The sequence below is a fragment of the Calidris pugnax genome, unplaced genomic scaffold (genome assembly GCF_001431845.1).
Source record: "Calidris pugnax isolate Ruff unplaced genomic scaffold, ASM143184v1 scaffold28, whole genome shotgun sequence".
NCBI classification, from domain to species: Eukaryota; Metazoa; Chordata; class Aves; order Charadriiformes; family Scolopacidae; genus Calidris; species Calidris pugnax.
In genome coordinates, this window is record NW_015090842.1 from 17,722,236 (window position 1) to 17,746,146 (window position 23,911).

General features: G+C 38.2%; 1 protein-coding gene across 3 annotated transcripts in view; it reads left to right on the forward strand.

Annotated features, from left to right (window-relative positions):
* Positions 1-23,911, forward strand: part of FTO (fat mass and obesity associated) — a 266,969-nt gene that overhangs the window by 97,916 nt on the left and 145,142 nt on the right. For all 3 annotated transcript variants that reach the window (XM_014942099.1, XM_014942098.1, XM_014942097.1), the window contains one exon: positions 21,049-21,173. In XM_014942099.1, coding sequence (XP_014797585.1) covers positions 21,049-21,173 — 125 coding nt within the window. The remainder of the gene's footprint in view (positions 1-21,048; positions 21,174-23,911) is intronic.

The window sequence follows — 23,911 nt, forward strand, 5'->3', positions numbered from 1 at the left end:
CTTACCAGCTATGGACTGTAATGCCTGAACTGCTGGATGAAGTCGTTCAATCTGTCAGAAGACTGAAAAACATTATAATAATCTATGTTTAATCTGCATACCAAATCTGTGGGTGTTTTCATGTCGCTGTACAGCAGGTAGGATGGCTGTTAAGTAAGGGGAAGCACAGAGGCAGGATGCTCCTGTCCAGCTACTCATTTGATGATTTTGTTTTACTGTCTGTCGTGTGCTGCCTTTCTCCCTGCCTTTCTCTCCGGTGTTTTGCTCAGAGCTCTGTGAGGTGCTAAGATTTAGTGCTGCTTTGCTTTTGTCATAATCTTTCATGTTGGCTGTGACAGATAGGTGAAAAAGTAGTATTTGTTCTGCTCCAGCATGCAAGGAATCCAGCTCAGGCACTGAGGACAATTAGTCCTATGTTGTGGGATAAAAAGCAGACATGCTAAAATTTTAGGGGGACTTTTTTCCTGTACATGCTCCAGGGGGAACTCTGCATATAGCACCGCGGCTTCCTACGCCGCTTTTCTGTTTAAGGTTGTTTAACTGCTGTCTGCCATTCAGTGCCTGGCCTGTGGTTAGCTTTATTTCTCTTGTACAAACACTAAGCACTGCACTGGCTTCGTTCCTTTTTTTTTTTTTTTTTTTTTGTTCATTTAGTGTTTCACTTATATTTTAATAGTTTCATTTACGCTTAGAAATGTTTTTTCTACATCTGCAGAGAGGCTGCGAGTAGTCTGGCACCACAAAATGGATGGCGAGCGTAAGAACTTGAAGGAGCATTCATAAGAGGCAGAATTAAAGGCCAAGGTGCTTTTGTCAGTAGAGCAGAGAGAAATTGGGAGGAAATAAGTCACAGGAAAGGGGGGAGGAACAGTGAAGGGGAAACAATTGTAAGAAGGAAGAGTGTATAACAAAGTGAGAGAAGGGTTATCAAATAGGGAGAAATGGGAATGAAAGTAATGGAAGTATAAAAAAATCTCGGAAGTACAGGAGGTAGTGTAACAGGAAGGAGAATAGTAGTAAATCAGAAGGTGTCTGTACTTTTAAAACTTTATTTGTAATCAGCATAATCAAGTTAATGTGAAAGTTGATGACTCATCTTTCAAAATTATTTTTCCTTTCCTTCCTGTTTCTGCTTGAAGTTGGAAAAGCCACAGTAAGTGATAGAACAGGAAAGAGAAACTGGGCAGATACTTGTTTCCATGGATCAAAAGAACTGCAAGGTATTAATGCAAAGATCTGAATTTCCATCTAATAAACTGTACCTTGTTTCTGCAGCATTTAACAGGGACTTGCTATCAGAAGATTAAATGTGTAAACTCCTAATAACAAATGATGCAACTAGTTAATGTGACTTTTGTGTGAATGTATTGTGTCACTTCATATGTCAAAGATAGGGTTTTTTTCTACTGATGTATTTCTGAATCAACTTTCTTGAAGGAGTTGTTGTATTATGGCCTTACTGGAGCAGAACATTCAGCCCAAAAGTCTGTAGATAGAATATTTGCAATAGTGTGTATGTGTGAAATTTTAAGTGATGAGCTGCCTGATTAAAACCAGAATATATAGATTTAGTAAAACTTGTTGTGGTTTTCTGTAAATGCATTTTTACTACTACAGGGAAAGGGGAAAAAAAAAAAAAAGTGGGGAGGGAAAGGAATTAGGGGGTAGTAAGACTGAAAGAACATATAACTGAAGGTGTAACTTAAACTTATATAAATATCAACACATTAAATGTGAATAATAAGATCCAGCTTGGTAACTAAGATTTGCTTTAGGAAAGATGGAGCAAGCTGTTTTTCGATTTGGCTGGTATAACTAGAACAATGTACTTTGCAGGTTTTATATTGAAGATTATGTTGTGTACAAATACGTATTATATTACAATTTTGCTAGTCTGCTGAAAAGTATGCTGAAACCTGCTTGACTCCTTTTTACATCTGTCACAAACAGCTACTTATTTTCTTGAGTTGAACCATAAATATTTGCAGAAGTGCTGTAATCTATTTTTCAAAACAACCATTGAAAAGTTTGCATAAGAGACTTAAGTAAATGACAGTGACTCTCTCACAAAGAATCTAGTACTTGTGATGCTCTTTTTTGGTAACTTTCCATAAGCGGAATTTATATAATTAAATTCGTTGCTAGACATTCCAACTATGCTACTTGAAATTAAGCTTAGAGATGTACATCAGAAATACTAAGTATTTGTATTCTGGTTTCATTTTACTGTCGTATCTCCTTCTGTCTTACATTTGTCAATAAGCATTTATGAACCATGTTAGCTTTTGCTGCTTCAAGAACTAATTGCATTTTTCAAGTATATTTTAATAAAAAAAACATTTTATTGCTTATTTGCACAGTACAGCTGCTGAATCTAAGATACCACCGAGGTCAGAAGATAGTAGGTAGCCTATATGGTGTTTGAGCTGGTACTCCAGTTCCTGGTTTCCTGAGGATAAATGTGATTTCTCCAATATAAATGTTTTAGATCACAGTGACAGCTGTGGAAATTAAACATAGCCAGCAAAATCTATTTTCTGTCTAGCTAAGTAAAGGAGAGGACAGATGAAAAAATTCCCTAGGCGAATGAATTCTTATGAACAGTGATGAATCTTTACCTTTTGCTATATTAATTTTATTGTATTCTAAAAAAAAAAAAAAAGTGAAAAAAATTCCAACTTGGATTTCTTTATATGTTCCTCATATACAAGTTTAGCATTTAAAGGTGAAAAATTTAGAATATCATTCCTAGGCCATGTTGTAGAACACATTGCAAACAGTTCTCTAAACATAGGGAAAAATTACCCTTATGGATAGTTTCCAGAGAGCTGCAGTGCTCTGTGAATGGAATGGGCTTTAAAATCCAATGAAAACCTGGGGTTTGGGGAGAGGAGCAGCATTTCCAGTTTCCCAGGAATTTTGTTTCTCCTAATTTATTGTGAGCAGCATTCTGATTTCAGACGCTTCAGCAATATTAAGCATTACCTTATCCTGCTTTAAAATATCTTAGAATGTTGAGTCTTCTACAGAGAATTCTCTTTTTTTAAACGTAAGTTTGATACCTATCTACTTCAGTGGCTATTTTAATGCAGAAAAATGCCGAATTTTCTCATGTAGACAGTTTTGCACTGAGAAAGAATAAGCAGAGAGGGACTATCCTGCCAAAAGGTAAATCTTTGAGTCATGTTCATAACAACATTATGTTCTTGACTTCTGTAGTTCTGGAGGGTTCATTTTCCCTTCTAGTATAAACTCAGGCTCTACTGGCATCTTCACCAAATCTGCTCAGTCTTGACAATTGTTTTGAGTCCACTATTTGCACTGGTCAGAGGAGACTTAAGAACTCTTCCAGTTGAGTCTTGGAGTGCTTGAGCGTGCTGTTGTTAATACACTTACACCACTCCTCTCTGGGCCAATTCTTTCTTGTTTCCACGGCAACTTCTTAAGTGACTCTGTCTAGCAAAGTATGCTTTGTAGCAATTCGTTATTAGAAGTAATTTGATAGTCTTTCGTGAACTGCACCAGTCACTGGGCATTTCTCTTTGGGCTGAAGCCTCAAAATGAGCTATGGAGTGCTCAGTTGTTGCATCTATTGTGATTTACTATTTTTTTTCTGAAGCGGGGGAATGAATGTAGATTAGGAGGCTATGGGATATTATCTGTATATTTAAAAAAAACCAGTATATTGTGGTCCTTAAGATATATACACCTTTTTCGTGGGGGGAAAAAAACCCAACCCTCTCTTAAAGTTTATTGCAAAGTAAATGGTTAAAACGGAGCTGCAGTTACTTGAAAGAGACAAATATACATTCATTATTTCCTGAGTATGTTGTTTTTATGGGAAAGCAAAGGAAGCAATGGCTGGGTGTCATTAAGGAGTAGCTAGTGGAAAGCGGTGAAATGAGCAATGAGACTTGTAAAGTGTCATGAAAACTGAAACACCAGGGTACAAAGTACCGCTTATCCTCCCAGATATGGATACCATATGGCAACATGAAGGGAAGCGGAGAGTAGGAGACAAGAATCCTATTATTCCTCACACTTTCATTTGCCTGCTATTTGCTTTGGGCAAATGACTTAAGTAGTTGTGCATGAACCTTCTTCTGGCGCAGTATTTATTGACAAGACACCTGTCTTCCCCGTTAGGCTCATTGAAGTTTCTTTGGTGTCATTCCAGCTTTGGCGCTTCTGATTATGATTTTATTGATGGTTTTCTAATAGTTCTAATAATAGTCTTTTCTTGACTGTTCCCAGGTTGAAATCTATGTTCATTTTCTGGTACCTATAACCCTTTCATCTCTTTCACTTATTTTCCTTAAGAAAGGCAATCTTGCTATGATGGTGTTATTGCTGTCCCTGAAATCTCTGCCTTCTCTTTTTTTCCTCTGCAAGTTACCAACTCTGGACAACTTTACACATCTCTCTTTTGTATACCTTTGGAATTGAATGAACTGATTGAGAGCACTTTAATACCAGATGTTGAAAGGATTTGGCTTCTGGAAAGGTGGCTACACGGTCCCTGTGCCTTTGAAATGATACATAGGAGGAGAGCCTTTATCAGCTCCATAGGGGCTGCTACAGCTGTGAAAAGATTTTTGTCACCTCCTCAGCTACTTCCTCCTTCCCACCTCCTAAACTACACACCTATCTACTGGCCATGGTTTTCTTCACTTTTAACTGTTTTGTATTAGTTTTATATTTCTCAGAAGTTAGCAAATCTTCCTTAAGAGTTGCTAAACTAAGTCTACCAATATTCAATACATTTATCTTCGCTGTAGCAGTTGTTTAACATGTCAATTCTAGCATCTTTCACCTTTGCTCTTCTGAATTCAGTGTTTGTGAAGTGATACTTGAAAATTACCTCTGCTGATGGTTGTTAAGACCAAAGCAAGAGTGTAGGAAAACTTGCAAAACCCAAGTGAGCTGCCCTTCATTGTGACTTACATGGGAATTTCTAGCTGTTTTGCCTCACGCCATTTCAGGAGGAACCATTTGCTTTTGCTGTGGAATTGAGCGGCTATTTGACTGGGTTACAGCAGGATAATGTGTAATTAAATGCAGGTCCTTTTGTCCTAGCAATGGGTGTTGTATCAAGAGAGAACAAGAAAAGCTGCAGAGAGAGGTTGGATGGGAGGGCAAGAAAACTGTGCAGAATTTGACAGGAGATGTTATATAGGGAGCTCCTGATGCATAAGTTTTTGTGCTTTGTGTGTTGTAATTCTGCAAATTAATGCTTCACGTGTTATATCAGGCCGTTGTGGGCATGTAGTGGCGAAATTACAGATAATAAATTACCACTTTTCCTACTGAAGCTATATAACCTTCTCCTAATTTTAGCACCACAGAGAAAAGCAATTTAGTGGTTCTCTGTGCTATAGAGTTTAGTGCAAATATTTGAACTTTCCTGCGGTCTAGGAAAATAGCATTTTAAGAAGTATTTCATAGTTACAAAGATTGCCATTGCACCACTGTAATGATTTTGCAGTGCTTTGCTCAGTGGAACACTAGCTGATTCGCGGGGGAAAAATGGCCAAAGGACATCCTAACTTCTGGTCCCTACAGAAGTGCTCAATGTGACACTGCATTAAGGGATAGAATCAACCCGATGGATTCTTGATTTCAGGAACAGGGCAATAGCTGAAATACGAAGCTATTCCCACTAGAAATGTTGTAAATCTTACAAAATATATAAGCTTTCCTCTTCGACATACATCAAAGGCATAAAACTTGGGAGATTAAAATATGTTTTTAATCTTGGTTTGATGAGCAAAACTTTCACTGTAATATTTATTATGAGAGGCTCTACTTGTGTTGCCTCTTCCCTTTGTTCTGTTTATATATGACTTCCTTTCTTCCAAAAAAGTAGGAAGTATCGCTTTCACAAAGCCGAAGGATATTGCAATGGTTTGTTCATTTAAGCTGAATCGTAGGCCCACGTGGCAGACACAAACTTTTCTTTTATTGTCCTGGGTCCCAGAGGAAGAGCAATGCTTTCTGATGGCTTCCCATGAATGCCTTTCATTTGTGGAGGAGTTTCAGTGGCTTATGCTGACTGTACAAAGATCAAACAGGCAGGAAAATTGTGGTTTTGAGAAACTTAGCCAAGATCTTTGTTATTTTCTCAGAAGTTTTTCTTCTATAACCCTATTTTTTAAGGACAATATTAGGACAATTAGTTGTAGCGGCTGATGGAAAAAGCTTGTTCTATCATTTTCTCTTTAAAATGTAAGTATTTTCTTGGTTATTAGAAAATTTGTAGGCATGTATAAAGAAAACACTAACCATAATTGCAGCCTGTCTTTATTGCATTTGGAATCAATGGTATCCAAAATTAAGCTTAAAAAAATGTTGTGGCTGCTTGGTCCTGCAATTTGATCTATATTGGGACACTGCGCCTGCAGAGTTTTGCTGAAGTCACCCAGGCTCTTTGCCTGGGCACAAAGGTCTGTCAAGCAGATTTGATTATGGGATTTGACCTGTTGAAGTGTTTTTATTTATATTTTTTTCCCCTCCAAGAGCAGTTTTCTTTTTAAACAGGTTTTCTTAGCGCTCTTCATAAACATTTCCTTTTTGCCTAGCTGTGAGGGAACTTAAGCATTGGAAAGAGATGCGCAGACCACAGCGTCTTCTAACTGCGGCGGTGGCGTGTTTTGCCAGCAGTACACAATTTTCATTGTGTTACTCATATCAAACCTCGTGTTTGTCATACAAATTCAGTTTTTGTTGAGGGATTATTTTAATAAAACGAAAACGGCTTAAGTTTCTGCGGTAAAGCGCGTAGCAGCATCTTGAGAGGTCAGATGTAGCTGGAACTCGAACAGCTGTACAACATGCATCCTAGATTGTTTTTAATTGTCTTCCCTTTCTCTAACAGCAGTAATTCTTGTTTATATTGTCAAGAACCTTTCCACCGAGCACAAGCGCACCATACTTTAAGGTCACATGCTTAACCCCACTGCGCGGTTACAATATAAATGGGCCCCCTTTGTTTTCATTAATGTGTGAGGGGTGGGTGCGAGGCAAGGCTGTTCACAAGGCTTAAATAACTTATTGTAAAAGTGGCTTAAAGAAAGCATATTTTGTCTCCATACCACAGTTGTTTAGCCTTGCTCTTGTGCATCCAACCGACAGCCGGTTTGGCAATGGATTTGTGTGTGTCATTTTGTTCTTTTGACCTGTGATACTTTTTTTTTTCCTTTTTTTTTTTTTTTTTTTTTTAACTGAGCTAATGGATTCACCTCAAATAATACAAAAGAAGAAGCTTTTCCTCTTTCCTTTACTGATAGTAAAGTAGTAAACAAAGCTGGAATTGCTCTTTTCCACCTAAACCCCTTTACATAACAATTCACCACTTGCTGTTTGCGTGTTGATGTGGAGGTTTAAAATTAAGACTTTCTAAAAATTTCAAGTTAATATGCTCAGTGTTTTTAATCAGTTTAAAAATGAATCGAGTGTCGCCTTTTAAAATGGTTTCATGCATTTGAAGTAAGCCTTGTGCTTTTCTACCTGTAGTCACTGGTGCACAGAGGAAAAATCCTGTTGAAGGCTTAAGAGTTATTTTGGTTTTGATTATCTAGAGTTGGCCCCGAGTCCCAAGATTTTCAGTGATTCCAAACCCAATGCTGATTGTAATCTGTGGCTGGCGTCTCTAATTGTTTTTATAGGCCAAAAAAGTTGAAGTCATGCTATTAGGTCAGTGCTGCGCTGTGTCAAAAATCAGCCCCTTTTGGGGGAGGGATATTTCCATTCCACGTTGTTTGTTTTCTTCAATAGTTGGTTATAATTTTTGGACCACGAATACAATTTGATTCATGCCTGGTTTTGAGACACGCAGATTTATACCAGCACATGGAAAGAGTGTATCCACGTGGCTGGGGTCCATCCAGCGTGAAGTGTTTGATCCAGGAGGGCTGGACACAGCCGTCCCCATGTGTGCTCTGAGCGCAGAAGCACCGACTGAACAAGGGAAGGGGAAACTATTCTTTCCAGAAGATGAAGCAATAATACAGGCTTATGAAAGCACAACACTGTTCTGAATATGGCAAGTTGTAGCTTAGTAGTAGTACTTTGTTGGTTTTCAAACTGCGTTAATCAAGGTAGAAAATTGGGGTTTGTTGGCCAACGTGCAGTTGAGATAAAAATAGGGACTTTGCTGAGGTGGAGACTCTTCAGTGTGAACTGAAGTTCATAGTACTTGGTTGCTGTACTGTGTAACCCAATTGTTGTAACAACATATTTTAATAAATGATTATCAAAATATTACTTTTCATAATAACTGCTATGGTCTTAGGCTTAGGACAGAAATTTTGTCTTGGGTTTTAATTTTCTTACAATTCATCTAAATTTTCCCCATTCTTTTTTATAGATATTATATACAGAGCAGCTCACTGTATCTAGTGACTTCTCCAGTATGAGAATAACTGATTTGACTAGTCATAGAAGCTAAATTGGTATGATATCTGCCAACCTGGCAACAAGATTATTTAACACTCGACAACATAATGATAGTTTGATATTAGAGTAGAATTTAAGAAACGTTTTTCTGAAACGAAAAATAAGTGAGTAGCAATTTAGACTGTAAATAAATAGTACAAAAACGTAAGTCTTCCAACACAGAGTCATCCTGACAACAGAGTTATTTCTGAATGTGATAGAACAATCAAATATTGTTAAAAGGCAGGCCATATAGTGAAGAAAATGTTTTAGCTTATTTTTTCCTACATGAATGTAAAGTTATATCTGAAAATTGATTGGTATATATAAAAAGATTAGTATATGTAAAAAGATTTTAAACGGGGGAAAAAAAACCCAACCACAAACTCCAGAATCCAAATACTGAAGAGACACATCAGGGTTTTTTATCCCCTTTTTCTTCCTCTTTAGGAAGAGGAATATTTATATATACCACATAAATATTTTGGATGATTGTTTACATAGACTATCTCTCTTACGTGTGGACTCTGAATGCTGTGAAGTGTGATTTGCCCTACAGTGTTGCGTTAAAGCAGAACATGAAGTAGATAGTAACATTAACTGGAGATTTAGAGCTCTAGTATAGCTCATCATGATGTATCTTTAAGGGTAGAAGTTTTTGTATGATAGAACACAGGTCAAACCCTCCTCCACAACGTACTGTTTTTCATTTCTGCAGCAACCCAGAAGATGCGAAAGGTTTTTTAGGTTAGAGGAGAACATCCCCGTTGTGGCAGGTGCTCACTATGTGTTAAGGACACTCGGCCAGTTTATGTTAATACATCCTTGACATTGCTTTAACTTTTACTCGTGGATTAACTGCTCCTTCTGGAAGAGTGCAGAGGTGATTAGTCGGGCACCTTTGACCTCTCTCCTGAGCTGGACTTTGCAGCTGAACTTGAGAGCCCGTATCTTATTTCAGGCGCCTGCAGAAGGAAACGGTGGGGAATGGTGAGGCAGGAGCTGGGGATGTCGGGGTGCGGGGTGTCACAGAGTAACACTGTATCCTGCTTTCCAAATTGTATTGTCAAAATTTGTGAGCACATCATGCAAATGCCATATTTGTTGAATTGACAGAATTTTCAGCACGTGGCTATTGCTTCAGAGAGTAACTGACACGCATAGATTCACAGTCATCTGTTGATCGTGCTGTTTGCTTCCTGTGTTACCTGCATGAATAATATAGTGAAAGTTTATTTTCCCTGATTGAATGCTGTGTCATTAATGAAAATTGTCTATATAATATTTTACATAATGAAATTTTCAAATAGTTGGCCATTCAAGCTGATTTTTTTATATAGTGAAATTTTCAAATAGTTGGCCATTCAAGCTTTAAATTCTTTCTCAAGTTTTCATCTGTAAATGCCTGAATGTTCATGGAAAATGAATATGACAAATTGACAACATTTAGAACTTGATTAGGCTCTAAGAAACTTCTGCTTTAAATTCTTTCTCGAGTTTCCATCTGTAAATGCTTGAATGTTCATGGAAAATGAATATGACAAATTGACAACATTTAGAACTTGATTAGGCTCTAAGAAACTTCTGAAAATATTTTTATTTAATGCAGTAGTAGGTGACAGGAAGAAAATTTTAACATTTTCTCAACTGATTTATTTTGCCCCAGGCTACTTCCTTGATCTTTCCTTTTGTGTACTTTTATGTTTAGAACTTGATTAGACTCTAAAAAACTTCTGAAAATATTTTTATTTAATGGAGTAGTAGGAAGAAAATTTTAACATTTTCTTAACTGATTTATTTTGCCCCAGGCTGCTTCCTTGATCTTTCCTTTTGTGTACTTTTAATTGTTGGGTTAATTAGTTGATAATCTTCCTTTTAAGGATGAAAAATGAATCTTTTCTTTCTCCTGAGGAGATAAACCAATTACTGAGCGCTTTATTGCTCCCTTCCTAAGACTGTGAAACAGAGCAAAAATCCTTCCCCAAAATCAAAATAAAGTGATAACAAACCCATATGGGATATCAGGGAATATTAATGGAAGAGAAGTGGTACTTTGATAGCCTGGACTATTAACATGTTAGTATTTGTCATATCCATATAGCCATAACATTGGATCTCTCTGATGAAAGGAACACATGGGCAGCATCCAGATCTAACGTCCAGGAAGCGCAGTCTATAGTATGGTCTTTTACTGGAACACAACTCTTTTAAAATAGAACAATCAATAACTGGCTTTAGTTTGCATTAACAGGTTTATAAAGGGTAGGTTTTACAGAAATATTGCATTCAGAAGAATGATAAATAGTAAGAAACATTAAGTTTCTGGTATGATGAAGGTAGGCAGCTGAGTGTCTCAAGAGGATGAAGCATATTTGAGCATACACATATAAGATGGAGTTTACTTTGGTTTTAATTTTCTTTAATTTAGGAGGAGGGTTTGGGTTTTTTTTATTCTGGAAAAAAGTGTAGGTTTCTTTTGAGCCCACGGGTTGGTGAGTTTGATCCAACATCAATTGTAATGAAGCATTCCCTTATTTAGCATTGCAGGTGTACCTGGACTACTGAATTCATTTCACAACTATTTTTTTCCTTGTAAGGTTTGTGTTGCCTCTATATGCTAGTAAGATATATTCTCCTTTATCACTCTTAATGGGAAATTACTGTCCATATATAGGTGGCACATATATGTATTACAGGACTGGGCAGGATTATGCTCTAAGTCAGGATGATGTGAAAAACTTTCTTCCTACCCATGCTCTGAATGCAAGGGAATTAAAAATAGGTAGTTGCCTGCCCTTGCAAGGTCCCTTTCCAGCCTAGACAATTCCCTGATTCTACTGCATCTGAAATAGTGACTGTACATGTTTTGGGCAACTGATGAGAGTTAAATTGGTAAACTTCTCTGTATCTCCTCCTCTATCAGTCTCCCGTTTTTTTTTAATTTGCTGGTATATTGCATTTGTTTGTACGCTCTACTCTGCACACCCTCGATGGCAAGTCATCATTGCTTGCTTGGCCTATATATGAAATGCCCAGCACATGTTTTTATGTAAAAATGTAGTTGTTTATGTAACAAAACAGGAGGAGGACAAGGCACTGATACCTGCTTGCCTAGTTCTCAGTTGTGAGGAACAAGGATCACAGCTTGCAAAGAAATGTATTTCCAAATGCCATTGTCATGATCCACCTCTAGGGTGGTGGTGTCCTCCTTGCTGCTTGGCAACGTCATGTTCCCTGTGCATTAAATACACGTAGTATATCAGGTCTTAGTTTGGTTTTATTTCCTGGGCTCTAAATTCTTTTCCTGTCCCTTTTGCCATGACAGCTAGTATTACTACTGCACTTACATGATTATGAATTTTAAATCTTCCTAATGGCGTGCCATGGTGTCACTGGGGGTAATGAAGCTGTTACTTGAGCCAAATGGGACAAAACTTCATTTCTGAAACAACACAGTGAGAGTCCCATTCTCCCAGGGACCTCCACAGACCCGGTGCATGTAGTGCTGTGAGGATGAGAAAGGCATTGCAGCCCTTATGTCACTCCAAGATAGGATTCAGCTGTATGTGGTTATCTTGCATATGTACTAAATTGCTATTCTGCTATGGCATGTGTCTTAGACAAAGCATGCCCGCAGGCACTCCTGGACATGTGGCTTGCTCTTTCATTAGGTTGTGGCTTGCAGCTTCTTTGTTCTGCAGCGTTTAACCCATTCCCTAACTTGGATTTCTGTGTTTGAAATTATTTCAATGAAACTAATGACATTTGGGAACACACCCAAATTTTTGTGCAACTGTATTTTTACTAGAAACTGTTGTGGCCAAGGCAGTAAGTGGATTGATGGCAACAGGTAGTGGCGCCAGTGATGGGAGGCAAATGTTGGTGTTCTAGGCCTTGCCATACTAAATGGACACTAAGATGTGCTGTTCAAGGAAATCAGTTAATATGACATGTAATTAAACACTAAAAGATCACAGAATGCTGTGAGGTTGGAAGGGACCTCTGGAGATCATCTAGTCCAACCTCCTTCCAAAGCAGGTCCGCCTAGAGCAGGTTGCACAGGAACATATCCAGGCAGGTTCAGAACGTCTCCAGAGAAGGAGACTCCAAGATAGTCACAAATAAAAATGTAATAATGAATTCAGAATCTGGCACTCATTTTTTTTCTGTCTTTCTTCATTGGTTGGGGATGTTTAAAAATAATTTTTCATGTGACCAATAATATTCAGTTCAGTGATTCCGGTTTGTATTTTGAGTGCTACAAGGACTGAATGTTTAGTTTGGAGCTTTTGGTACAACTTTGCATCAGTAAATATCCTAAGGGAAGCTTGTATGTAGCCAAGTATATTAGGGCTTCAGTATAAATTAGATGAGTCAAAGCAAGGCCTTGCTTACATGTCGAATTATTTCATTAGAATCAGTAAAATTATGTGAGTATTTAAGTCAAACTATAGTTCATTTCATGTTTATGAGATGACATTGCCTACTTCTGCTGATGAGGCCCATTATTTTTTTCCTTTCCTGCCTTTCCCCCTAAATTTTTGACAATAACTGATGTTGTTGATTTTGATATTCCAAGAAAATTATAGGTTACCCTTTTGAGTTCTTTTGAACGCATAAGATCATTTGTTGTATGATTCTTCAGTGCTTATTAGAATTGCTTGTATTTGTTGCTGCTGAAGATTCTGCCTGCTGGCAAAGCCAACGTGTGCAGGTTGTTCTGGGCGTGATTCAGCCCTGGGGAATGTCAGCCATCCAGAGTGCACGTTGGTGAAGTGAGTCTTGTATTGCATCTTAGCTCAACTGATTTCAGCAATAGTAAATAACCACTGAAGCATACACTGCTGTGCAGTCCTTCAGAACTTAAGTGGTGAGCGTAACTACTGTTTGCATGGGACCAAAATGGGAAAAGGGAGGTGTATACAAAGGAGTGAATTATAACAAAGAACACTTTCTGCTTCAGTTCTTGTTCAGAAAACATATGTTCAGCCATGCAGGCAACAGTTGGGGTAAAGACACACTGTAGGTTTGGAAACAAAAGGCGTGTTCTTTTCTTGCATTCACAATGTTTTCAAACATATTCACTTGTTAGGGACTAGCCTGTCAGCTGGATCTTCTTGCAAGCGTGATTTCTTTTTCCTGACTTCTTTCAAAAGCTTTTTCCCCACAATGTTTTACACTTCATATAATCCACTATGCATGGTAGGCCTGCTTCAGTCTTTGTGCTATTGATGGTTTAGAGGTGGAGGGGCCACGCTCTGGGAGAATGTGGCTAAGGGGTAACCTTTCACTCACCCATACATCTGAAGATGCTAAGCCACCCTTATTCCAAATAACTTGAGTGATTCAGTTGCTCTTGCGTGATGGGACGGGTTATACTTCGCCTTTAGAACGTTGCCAAACCGATTAGTGCAGCAAAAATATTTTGAAACTCTTTATCATTATACTTTTTGCTTTCCCTTTGTAACTAAGTATTGAAAAATCTTTTGGAGACCTATCATAACTGCATTGAATCATTCAGTAAAAAAAGATTTTTTTTCTCCACTGGAAATTCATTCAGTTTTGGCATGCCAGAATAACCAAAAATTACTCGGTCATTACTTCTGTTTGGAATCCTTTTTCCTAAATATATGGTTCAAGACCCTAATATAAATACGCTTATATGGGCATAAAGGTAATGGTTATTTCCAAATAAACTCTGCTTGGTTTAATTTATGACCTTTAAACTCATATAGCTAGAAAATGTACAGCTTTAGCTCCACAGGTATAGTTAAATGGTATGACTTTCTAGTGTAGACAAGACCTAAAGTTTCTTTGGAAATGTCTAAGTGATCTACTCTCTGTAGGTTTTTCTAGGTCGAACTACTCATCTATCAAGTCAGGTATTCATCCTTTGTTGTCAGCAGTGAATACCTCAGAGACAGGGCTCCCTACATTTTAATGAATGTAGACTTGTATATAGAGCTTAAGCATATGTCTGACTTTAAGCATTCTGCTCTCTAATTGGGTTACGGACTTGTGTAGGTTAGATGTGCACCATTGAATGTAATGGGAGGGAAGAATATATAATCTTTGTGGCAATGGCTTCACACCAGCAACCTGAGCCTCCATTCCTTTTACCCTGCAAAAATAGAAAAATTACGTGGCTTTCATAAAACGCTCTATTCCTGTGTATTTTATTTAAATACAGACATAATGTTTGACTCAAAGACAGACCGTTTTAACGTAGGAAGTGCTCTATCAGTAACCAGAATGGTTCTGGAGTTTTACGTTGGTTTCTGGATTATTCACGTATTCTGTTGGAGTATTAATAGTATTAATGAATTCAGTAGCCTGGGAAATCACCACTGATGAGTGCCCAGTGATTAGGATTTCCCACCTAAGGCCCTTCAGACCATGGGGATCATTTAGACAAGTAGAAAATCCACAGACAAGAAAACTCCATGTAAATATTTTCTAATGGAAGGTGCCAGCAAATACATCCTTGCCAACATATGTCAAAGCTGCCAGAAGATCTGTGAGGATGGGGATTAACTTTTTACCACTGTCATCTTAAGAGCCTTGACAGGGAAACATTATTTAAACGTTTTCCTTTGACTGCATATGACTGAAAAGATGTTAACGGTAGATAAAACTAATATAAAGGAGTTAATGATACTGACATATATTCCAAGTCTGCACCTTTTTCTTTTCATTGAGCTCCGTGTCAGACATCCTTGAGAATACTACAGCTTTGAAATAAATAGTCCTTCCTTCTCAAATGAAATTCGATGATTTGTCTCCAGTCTGATAAAAGATAGCACACGCTAGTATATTGCTTCTTTTCAGGAATTTTTTGTTTTGTTTTATAGGCTCTTTAAAAGTAAATTATGTTTTAGATGTTGCAGTGACTCCTTTGACTCTCAGGAAGAAAACAGTTAATAATAATTTCTTTCCTTTCAGCTCCCATGAGCCTACCTTCCTTGCGCAGTTTGCATATAACAGCTAGTAAGAGTAGAACGTACTGAACCTTAAACAAATCTATTAGGATCACCATGGCAAGAAACTGGGAAAATGGCAGGAAAAACGAACAATGATTTTGTAAACCCTCCAAAGGTCAGAAAAAGGCTTTCAGTAAGTATGCAGAGGCTAGAAATCAAATCCCATTTCCTATCATAAGAAACCAGTTGTTTTAGCAGCAGTGGTTAATGTACTGTATGTGAAAGATTTAAGACTAGTTGGAAAGCTTTGCTTCTGTTTTATTAGGCTGCTATTGAAAAGCCAACAGCATAACTTCAACTAGGTGCTTTGAGATTTCTTAATGGGCTGTCAAGGGCAAGACACCAGGTCTGTGCTATACTAGCTCTTTCCTGTACATTAAAACAACAGGGGCCAAATGATCATATACAGAAGTATGAATTACTTGATGCTTTCTCTGTTCCATATGGTCAGCCATGTCTTTGGCAATTAATCATGTACAGAATCAGTTGAGTGCTCTCTGAAGCATTGAAGTCAACATTTAGTTGTACCTGTGCCAGTGGGGGCAGTGGGGGTTGCGAGCGTAAAATAGCAGGATGAAGAGCTGCTGGCGCCGAAGCCAGAGCAGCTGGCTTCTATAAACAACACTTTTTTCCTCTTTACCTTTTTTTTTCTTTTTTTTTTTTTTTTTTTTTTTTTTTCTACTTTCTTTGACGAACGCGAGCCATTTTTCAATATCATCCAAAACATGAGGGTTGCTGAGTGAAACTGTGATATCTGGCATAGTGGATTAATAAACAAAAGGCAGAGAATTGGGTTTAATGTGCCCAAATTACTGGGTGATAACTTAAACCATACTGGCTGCTTCCATCCTATCAATGAAAATGGGTGCATTTGCTCATATTTTAAGTAAAAAATTTTAAAAGTAAAGAAGAAATGAGCAGTGGTTTGTAAGCAATTACTAGCTTTTTTATCACGTGAAAGTTATGACATGTTAAATTAACATGGCTTAATCAATTTCAGGTTCTTTTTTTTGTTGTTTTCCGCCCTCTAAAAGGCACAGTGTTCTAGTTTTACAGACTTTGATCAGGATACTTTTTGCACTACAAGCAAAATAAAGTCGCAAAAATAACAAGCTACAGGACAGCATTTAAATTTTAGCCCTGCTTACAGATTTTGCACTTTATGTTTTTCCTTTCTGTATTAGTTATTGATTATTGAGAGATGACTGCTATATTAAAGCAGAAGTGGTTAGTAAAGGTTCAGAAGCTTGTCCTACTTAAACTCGTGGTGAGTAAATTAAATCTTAACTCAGAGTGAAAAATCTGATTTGTTGACCCAATAAAGTGGGACCAAGAGACAAACTGTCCCAAGTGCCACTTTAATTCAGACGGAAGGCTAATTTGTTTGACAGAGTACCAGGCTTCATGTCTCCAGCCATCCAGTGTTTCTAACCTTCAGTCTGGCTCCTCAAGAGGTCTGTATTTGAAGGAAGGAAAATCCAACTTTAAAAGACTAACGATGTACCAGTGTGGGTTTTGAAGTGTTTACAGTGTGCTTTTTTTGGGTTTGGGTTTTTTTTATTGCTTCTTTGTAAGCATGTTGTGATATTCACCCAGGATACGTACAGGTAAGCAGGATGGTGCCCTATTTGTGTTGAAACGTAGTTTCTCCTGCTGTGTATCTAAGAAAATAAAATCTTGTTGGAATGCTGTTAGGATACCTAGGTGAGCTCTGTTAAGCCTAATAAAAGGTATCTAACTTTGGGTCTGTATCCTGAGCGAATAGTAAGACTTGATTATAGCAGTTTCTATTCAGTCCCGTGTCACTGATATATTTTGTCAGTGGATATGAGAGGAATATGATATTGGTCTCTTAAAATCTTGTCTCAGTACCTTGCTTCCCTAAATGACACCAGAAGATGCTCTGGTGCTGTTGCCTGCTAAATACTATCTTTAACACAGAAGGCTGGCTTGGCAACCGCTATATGGATATATACATGAATAGATAGCTTTTTGAGAGGTAGGTTCTGTGTTTGCTTGAAAGATCACACCACTTGGGATTCAAAAGGAGATGCCCTAAATACATTAATAGATTTGTAAGGAGAATTGGGGAAGATTTGCTGCAAATATTAATAGTACCACTTACTAAGGAGACGTGCTGGCCAATGAGACAAGAAGTTGCTTCCCTCGAGTGATAAGCGATTTGTGTAATCTCATTGCTTGGGTTGTCCAGGATATGTTTTTGCCAGCTCAGGAAGCAGAAGAAAGAAAGTTTCAACAATTTGTAAACATTACCACCCCCAAGAATCTCTGTGAACACAAGGATGAGATAAGACAGGCTGTAGGGCTGGTACCCTTGTTTATTTATTCTACTGTCCTGCGGTCCCGAGTGTGCTGAAAAACACGGAGTCAGTGGTGAGCCCAGTTCAGAAATGTGAAGGCTTCACTCAGCGTTGGGCAAAGGGGGCCTCTGCAGACAATTATCTGTCATTAAAGAACATTAAAAGAATTGAGGCACGAGGTCAGATTTTCTTTGATGGGATGTGCAACTACAGTGATGTTCAAAAGAATGTCATTCCTGCCCTTTCGAGCAGGGGTGGTACCGGCTGGGTTTCTGATGGATTTTTATCAGTGTTGATGTGAGGAAATGGCTTTCCCAGCTGATAACATCTTTGACCGAGTTTCTTGAACCCTTGACCTTTATCAGTCAAGGTATATATTGAATCCCCTTGTTAAAAATAAATCCCAAAACAAGTTACATGGAAAAGAAAACTTCCAAAGGAGCGTGTGTTATAATATTATTTTACCCAGAATGCTGCTTTATTTTTTACAATTTGGGATTTTCATTGAGATGATAAGAGTAGCAAGTTATTAAGAAATGCCTCTCTAAAAGCTACATATCAAGCCCTGCGTGCACGCCCTGGGTAACCTTACTACCTCCAGCACTCTTAGAAAACAAGTAAATCAGTTAAATTGCTACGTCTTGTTGTTGTACGTTGCTAAATAGTACTATTTCACCCTCCAGGTAGCTGCAACCGTACTCACAGGGCTCAGGAAAGAAGCGTTTATGATGTTGGTGTCAAACTATGAGTTTGACTTAAAGTGTGTACATCCCCACAGAAATGAGAGGCGTTAACATGAGGCCGGGCAATATAATTGTTCTCTCGCTGACAATTAAATGACGTTCAATTTCCAGAATGATGATGTTGCTGTAGATGGAGGGGACTTTAGGCAGTGGAACTCGGTACCAAAGTTGCAGTTTGGCCAGGCCATCAGAATTCATACAAAAGCATTATGTCACTGTGAATACTTGGAGAAGTGGGTCACTCCCCATTTTCTCTGACTGATAATGCTCTAATCATGTCATTTTTTAGATTTTTAGCTGGTAATTCTTTAGGAACTATTAGTTCTCCATGCTCTGCATTTTGGGAATCACTTATTTATGGGAGCTTGATGGTTTTTGCCTGAAAATAGCTCTATCTTTAGCTTTGTGAGGTACAGCATCATTAAACTTGGGGCTTTTCTGCAGTCTTGGAGAGAAGCAGAATCCTACACTGTCACTAGTGGATTTCCCTGATTCCACTGTGATTAATAAGGCCATCCAAAGATTCTGAAAGGGAAACTGTGGTGTCCTGTGACGTAGTGTATGGCTACAGTCTGATCTCACTGTAATACAGACATGTCAAGTCTTGCACGTGGTAAATATAGAAGTTAAAGTCTTAATAGGTATATTTATTCTGTATGACAAGGAGTGTTTATTTGCATCAATTTGCATCAAAGCCCTCGCTCTAACCCTGCTGGGAGCTGTGTGGCTGCTGGTGGCCAGGCTGGAAGAGCAGGATTGTTGTGGTTGGCAGAAACTGGAGCTTGTGGAAAAGACGCTGCAGGTCAGTGCAAGGGAAGCCCATGTCAGGGAATCCTTATCTGAAAATACTCTCTGGCTTTTTGTTTGCTTTGTAATGTCAAAGCAGGGTCAAGAATGTGATCCGTATAGACAGAGTTTTGAACGTTTTGGCTTTTTACAAGAAAATGTTCTTTTTGATGTGTAAGTCCCATATGACAGGGTAATGCCTTTTGGTAGGCCAGCTGGGAGATGGGGAGGAAGAGGCTTTTTGCTCTTTGTCATCTGATGTTGGTGCAATAAAATTAATTTCTGTCTCTATGAACCCTGACATGCTTGTCTCTTGTAACCACCATGGTGACAGCAATGTTAATGCTCCTTTACATAGCTTAAGAAGAGTATAATCTGCATATTATTCTCTTTTGTCAAAAAAAAAACCCCTGTTAGAGCAAGGTTAGATCTTCCTGTTTTCACAAACTGAAGATAATAACAAGCATTTCTCTCACCGAATCCCCAGAGGAATCTTAGTGGGTGTACATTTGGGCAGGGCAGAATGTAACATGTGTGTGATGTTGAGGAGGAGGCAACGTGCCGTGTCTTTGTCACGCTGTTCCTGTAAGACAGGCCATCCTGGGAGCAGCAATTGCAGCTCTTGGTGGTATTTTAATTGTGCTTTCAAGCTCAATTCCATAACTGCTCAGGTTAGAAACATATTTTTTTTTCCTTCTTTTCTGTGAAAAAACTAGGTTTATGCAAGCAATCTGTCTGTTCAGTCTTCCTTCCCAAAAGCCCTTGGATACTTTGATAGGTTTGCAGAACATGTGACTGAGGGTTAGAACAGCAAAAATAACGAAGTGAATATCAGTGGCTGGTTTAGGTGAGAAAGGCGAATGTAATATCTTCACTGAAGGAAAAAGCTGCAGCATTGACTGTAGATCCCTGTTGTGGTTGCACACCAAGCACATGTGCTCTGGTGGACATACGTGTTACTAGCGTGAGCATCAGCACGGGCCGTTTCTTTCCCAAGTTGACAGACGTGGGGAAGCGTAGGGGGGAAAAGAGGAGAAAATTAGTGGTTGAAGATGAAGATGTAGTGAGGGAGCTGGAATTAGCTTGCTGGGTGGATGAAGGACAAGAAGAAGATCTACAGTTCAGTTACATCAACATCGTTAATTGTCAACACATTTGGCAAAGCCAATAACTTTTGGTCTGCAGGGACTGAGTGTGATCCTACTCCATAATGGCTTAAATCCATTTTGTGTGGGGGTGTGTGTGTAAATATATCATAGCAATTTTTAATTTATTCTATAAATTCCATAATTTACTGCATGTTTACTTGCAATATTTCATGATAAAGTGAACATGGGGACATCATCAGATATTCCTGTTGGAAGATAGATTACAAACAGGTATTTTCTAGTTTAGCTTCACCAAGGATCAAAGGGGAGGAGGAAATCCCCAAAACAAATGCTGTATTGAGGGAAACATTTCTGATATGATTTGATACAAGAAAATATTTAGAAAAGAAAAGAGTTATGTCTCAAGAAAATGAGAGCTAGAATGCACAGTGTCTTGTTGTGTTACTTAAAACAATGAGATTTTAAGGTTTACCTTATGTGCCATGTACATTGATTAAATACCAAATATATGGTGGCCATTTCTAACCATCATTTACTGTATTGATTTGTCAGCAGTGGAACTGTAATAAAAAAAGCTATTGATTTACTGTCCTTATTTGCTTATGGGCTTTTTATTAATTTTACACATTGTTTCCTATTTTGAGATTCTAATTTTTATGTGGTTTTTCCCTTTAAGACAAGACTGCTACTTTCTGAAGTTGGAAAAAAGGAACAAATTGAGGAACAAAGGAATGAAACCATCAACTGCTTCTTGCTAGTTCTTACTGAGCGACAAAGGCTGCGTAAAGAGTGGACAGCAAGGTGAGAAATTTGAGAAAAATAGTAAGATAATAAAATTGGAAACAAGTATATCAAATATATATATATACTCCTATAAATCCACTTGGATGGTGGGGGCAAGTTGACATTAAAAAAAAAAAAATCAGAATTTTTACTGTTCAAATAGTATTTTTCCTTGAATGGATGAGCCAATGTTTCTGGTTCTGATTTCAGAGTTCCTTTGAGGGGTGGAATGTTCCCTTATTGTGCTAATGTAGGGCCATCTATTGATAATAGCTTGGTTGGCAGCCTGTGTGCTGGAGGATTGGTATCAGCTGAAGTGCCTTAACATTTTCCTTCTGTTGCCAGCAGCCTGAGCAGTACTCCTTGCTGGAGTGCCACGCTCACAGATACCCTTGTCTGCATTCCTGATGATCCTCACGTTTTCTTGTGATGTCCTACTGGTGTTAGTTGGGTTGTGTTGGGTGAGACTGGTGCTAGACTTTGTATCATGTGCCTGTTTTATTATACTGGAGTTCATGTCACCTTTTTTCACATCTGTTTCAAAAATCTATAGATTTATATTGATTTAATAACCTCTTGGGTTTTTTCTTTATGATATTTACATAAAATATCTAACAGTCTGTGAAATTTTTCTACCAAATGTACAGTTTACCTCTAAAACCAGGAGACGTCCTGTGCTTACAATTACTTTAGTCAAAAGTAATTTTTTAATGAGATTTTGTTAATCAAAATTAGCACTTAATTGTCATGATTTTTTTTACCTGCATCAAATGTTCCAGTTAAGGGAGTTCTCCTGTGCTTGTTAGTGTATGATTTTGGAAAGTTCCTGAAAATTCTATGGGATAGACTTTAAAAAGTTAATTGTGAACACTTGAGTGGTTTTGCTGTTCACAATAATTATAGTAGTGGACTTGAAACATTTTAGAAGCTTTAGGTAAAAATTAAGCATTGTTTTTAGAAGAAACACAAATTAGAGGATGTGTTTTATAGTTTTGCAACCTTATGAGTACAGAATGTTTATTTGTGTACTGACCAGTTAAGATCTCAGAGTGGAATAGTTTTGTAAGGCGGGTCTACAATATTGTTTGTACTATCACGTGGTTTTTTGTTTCTTCCTTTTTGAGGAATTTAAGGGATTTGGGGAGTTGGTTTGGTTTTTTTTTCCCTTCCTTCCATCACCATGCTTACTAAATAACACAGATGCTTTCGCCACACTGGAAACAGAGGAATCACTTAAGGCTTTTCCGTGGGGTATGTGTGTCTCTGTTGTGAAGCAGAATGGAAGGTTTCCCAGGGAATAGGGAAAGGCTAAACAGTTCTAATGAGTGGCATATCTTTTTAGTGTTTGTTTAGTTCAACAATGATTTCCTAAGATAGAAAGTCATCAGGATTCATGGCAATTGGGACTTATTTTACAATAATAATGTGGTTCCAGTGTTACTGGCTCCTGCCCACCCTGTAATGGGAGGCTGGAGCCGGCGTTGCTGCTGTAGCCATAGTCTGGTCTCTGAGACAAACTCTGACGTTCCGGGGCTGGGGGGGAGAGGCACAAGCAGACAAAGTGCAGGCCTCCTTAAAACTAAACACCTGAAAGAAAATTTCAAGAGCATTGTGCCTTGAAAGTTCTGAAAGAAAGTGTCCTTTGAGTATTAAATATCCATAATCCTTTTTCTTTCCATTTGATGTTTCCCATCCCAGTGACCTATCTGAGAGTCTCATCCATATGATGTGCATAAACAGGCTGTTACCATACACCTCACTTTGCTTCATCAAAGCTTCAGCTAGATGTCTGGAATGAAGCACTGACTGTGGTAGCCATCAAGCATACGGTGGTGAAAGTTATAAAACGTCCGCCGCGGTACTAGCAGGGCTGCCCATGTTTTAGAGATCAGTCTATTGTGTACTTTGGAATTACATGAGAAAAATGTGCTTGGACAGGAAATAATTAGCACTTGTCAAAGGGCAGGCAATAGGTTACAGTATTTTACTTTCAACAGGCTATCAGGGGATCAGCTAGATTAGATAATAGAATTTTTTTTCCTCTGGAAGTTAAATACAGATGACTCTAATTACCTTACATTGTGCATTAGAGAGCACATTATGAACAGTACAACTTCAAGAAATTTAGGTCAATGAAGGGAGGGCAGCTGGCAAAAACTTTACTCTGCACTTGGACTTTGTAGAGTTTTGTAGCCATTCTGTTTTGTAGGCATTCTGTTCCTTCATGGATTTTTAGTTGTGTCATTGTCACCTCAAAAAAACCCAAAAAAACCTTCCTGGGAACTTAATATAAACTGATTTGATTTTTAGAAATGTAGCCTTTCTCAGGGAAAGGAAGATGCACTGTTTTCATATGTATCTACCTGGTTAAAGCATGGCCGTGCATTTTTTGCTTTAAGTTGAACTCTTGTTTCTGCATAATTACTCTTTAAGTTTTTATTTTAGGTCCGTAGTCCCAAACACATGGCAGTGCACTTAGTGCTCTGGCTCACCGTTTCATATACTTTGGACTCAAAGATGTCATTGGTATCTTAAGTATCTGAGCAGGTCTTCTAGGGATTCAAGTTGTTCTCTGTTGAGTGGTAGTGATCCAAAATACTTCAGGTAGGACTCAGTGAATGTCCTCTAAGTGTTAACAGAAATGGTCCAGGGTTTCTAAAGCCCCAGATTTGTTTATTCTGTGTGATAGTGCCTGATGGACAGGTTGTTATAGCTGTTAAAGAGCTGCTCTAGCCCTTTGAACTGACCCCTTCTTG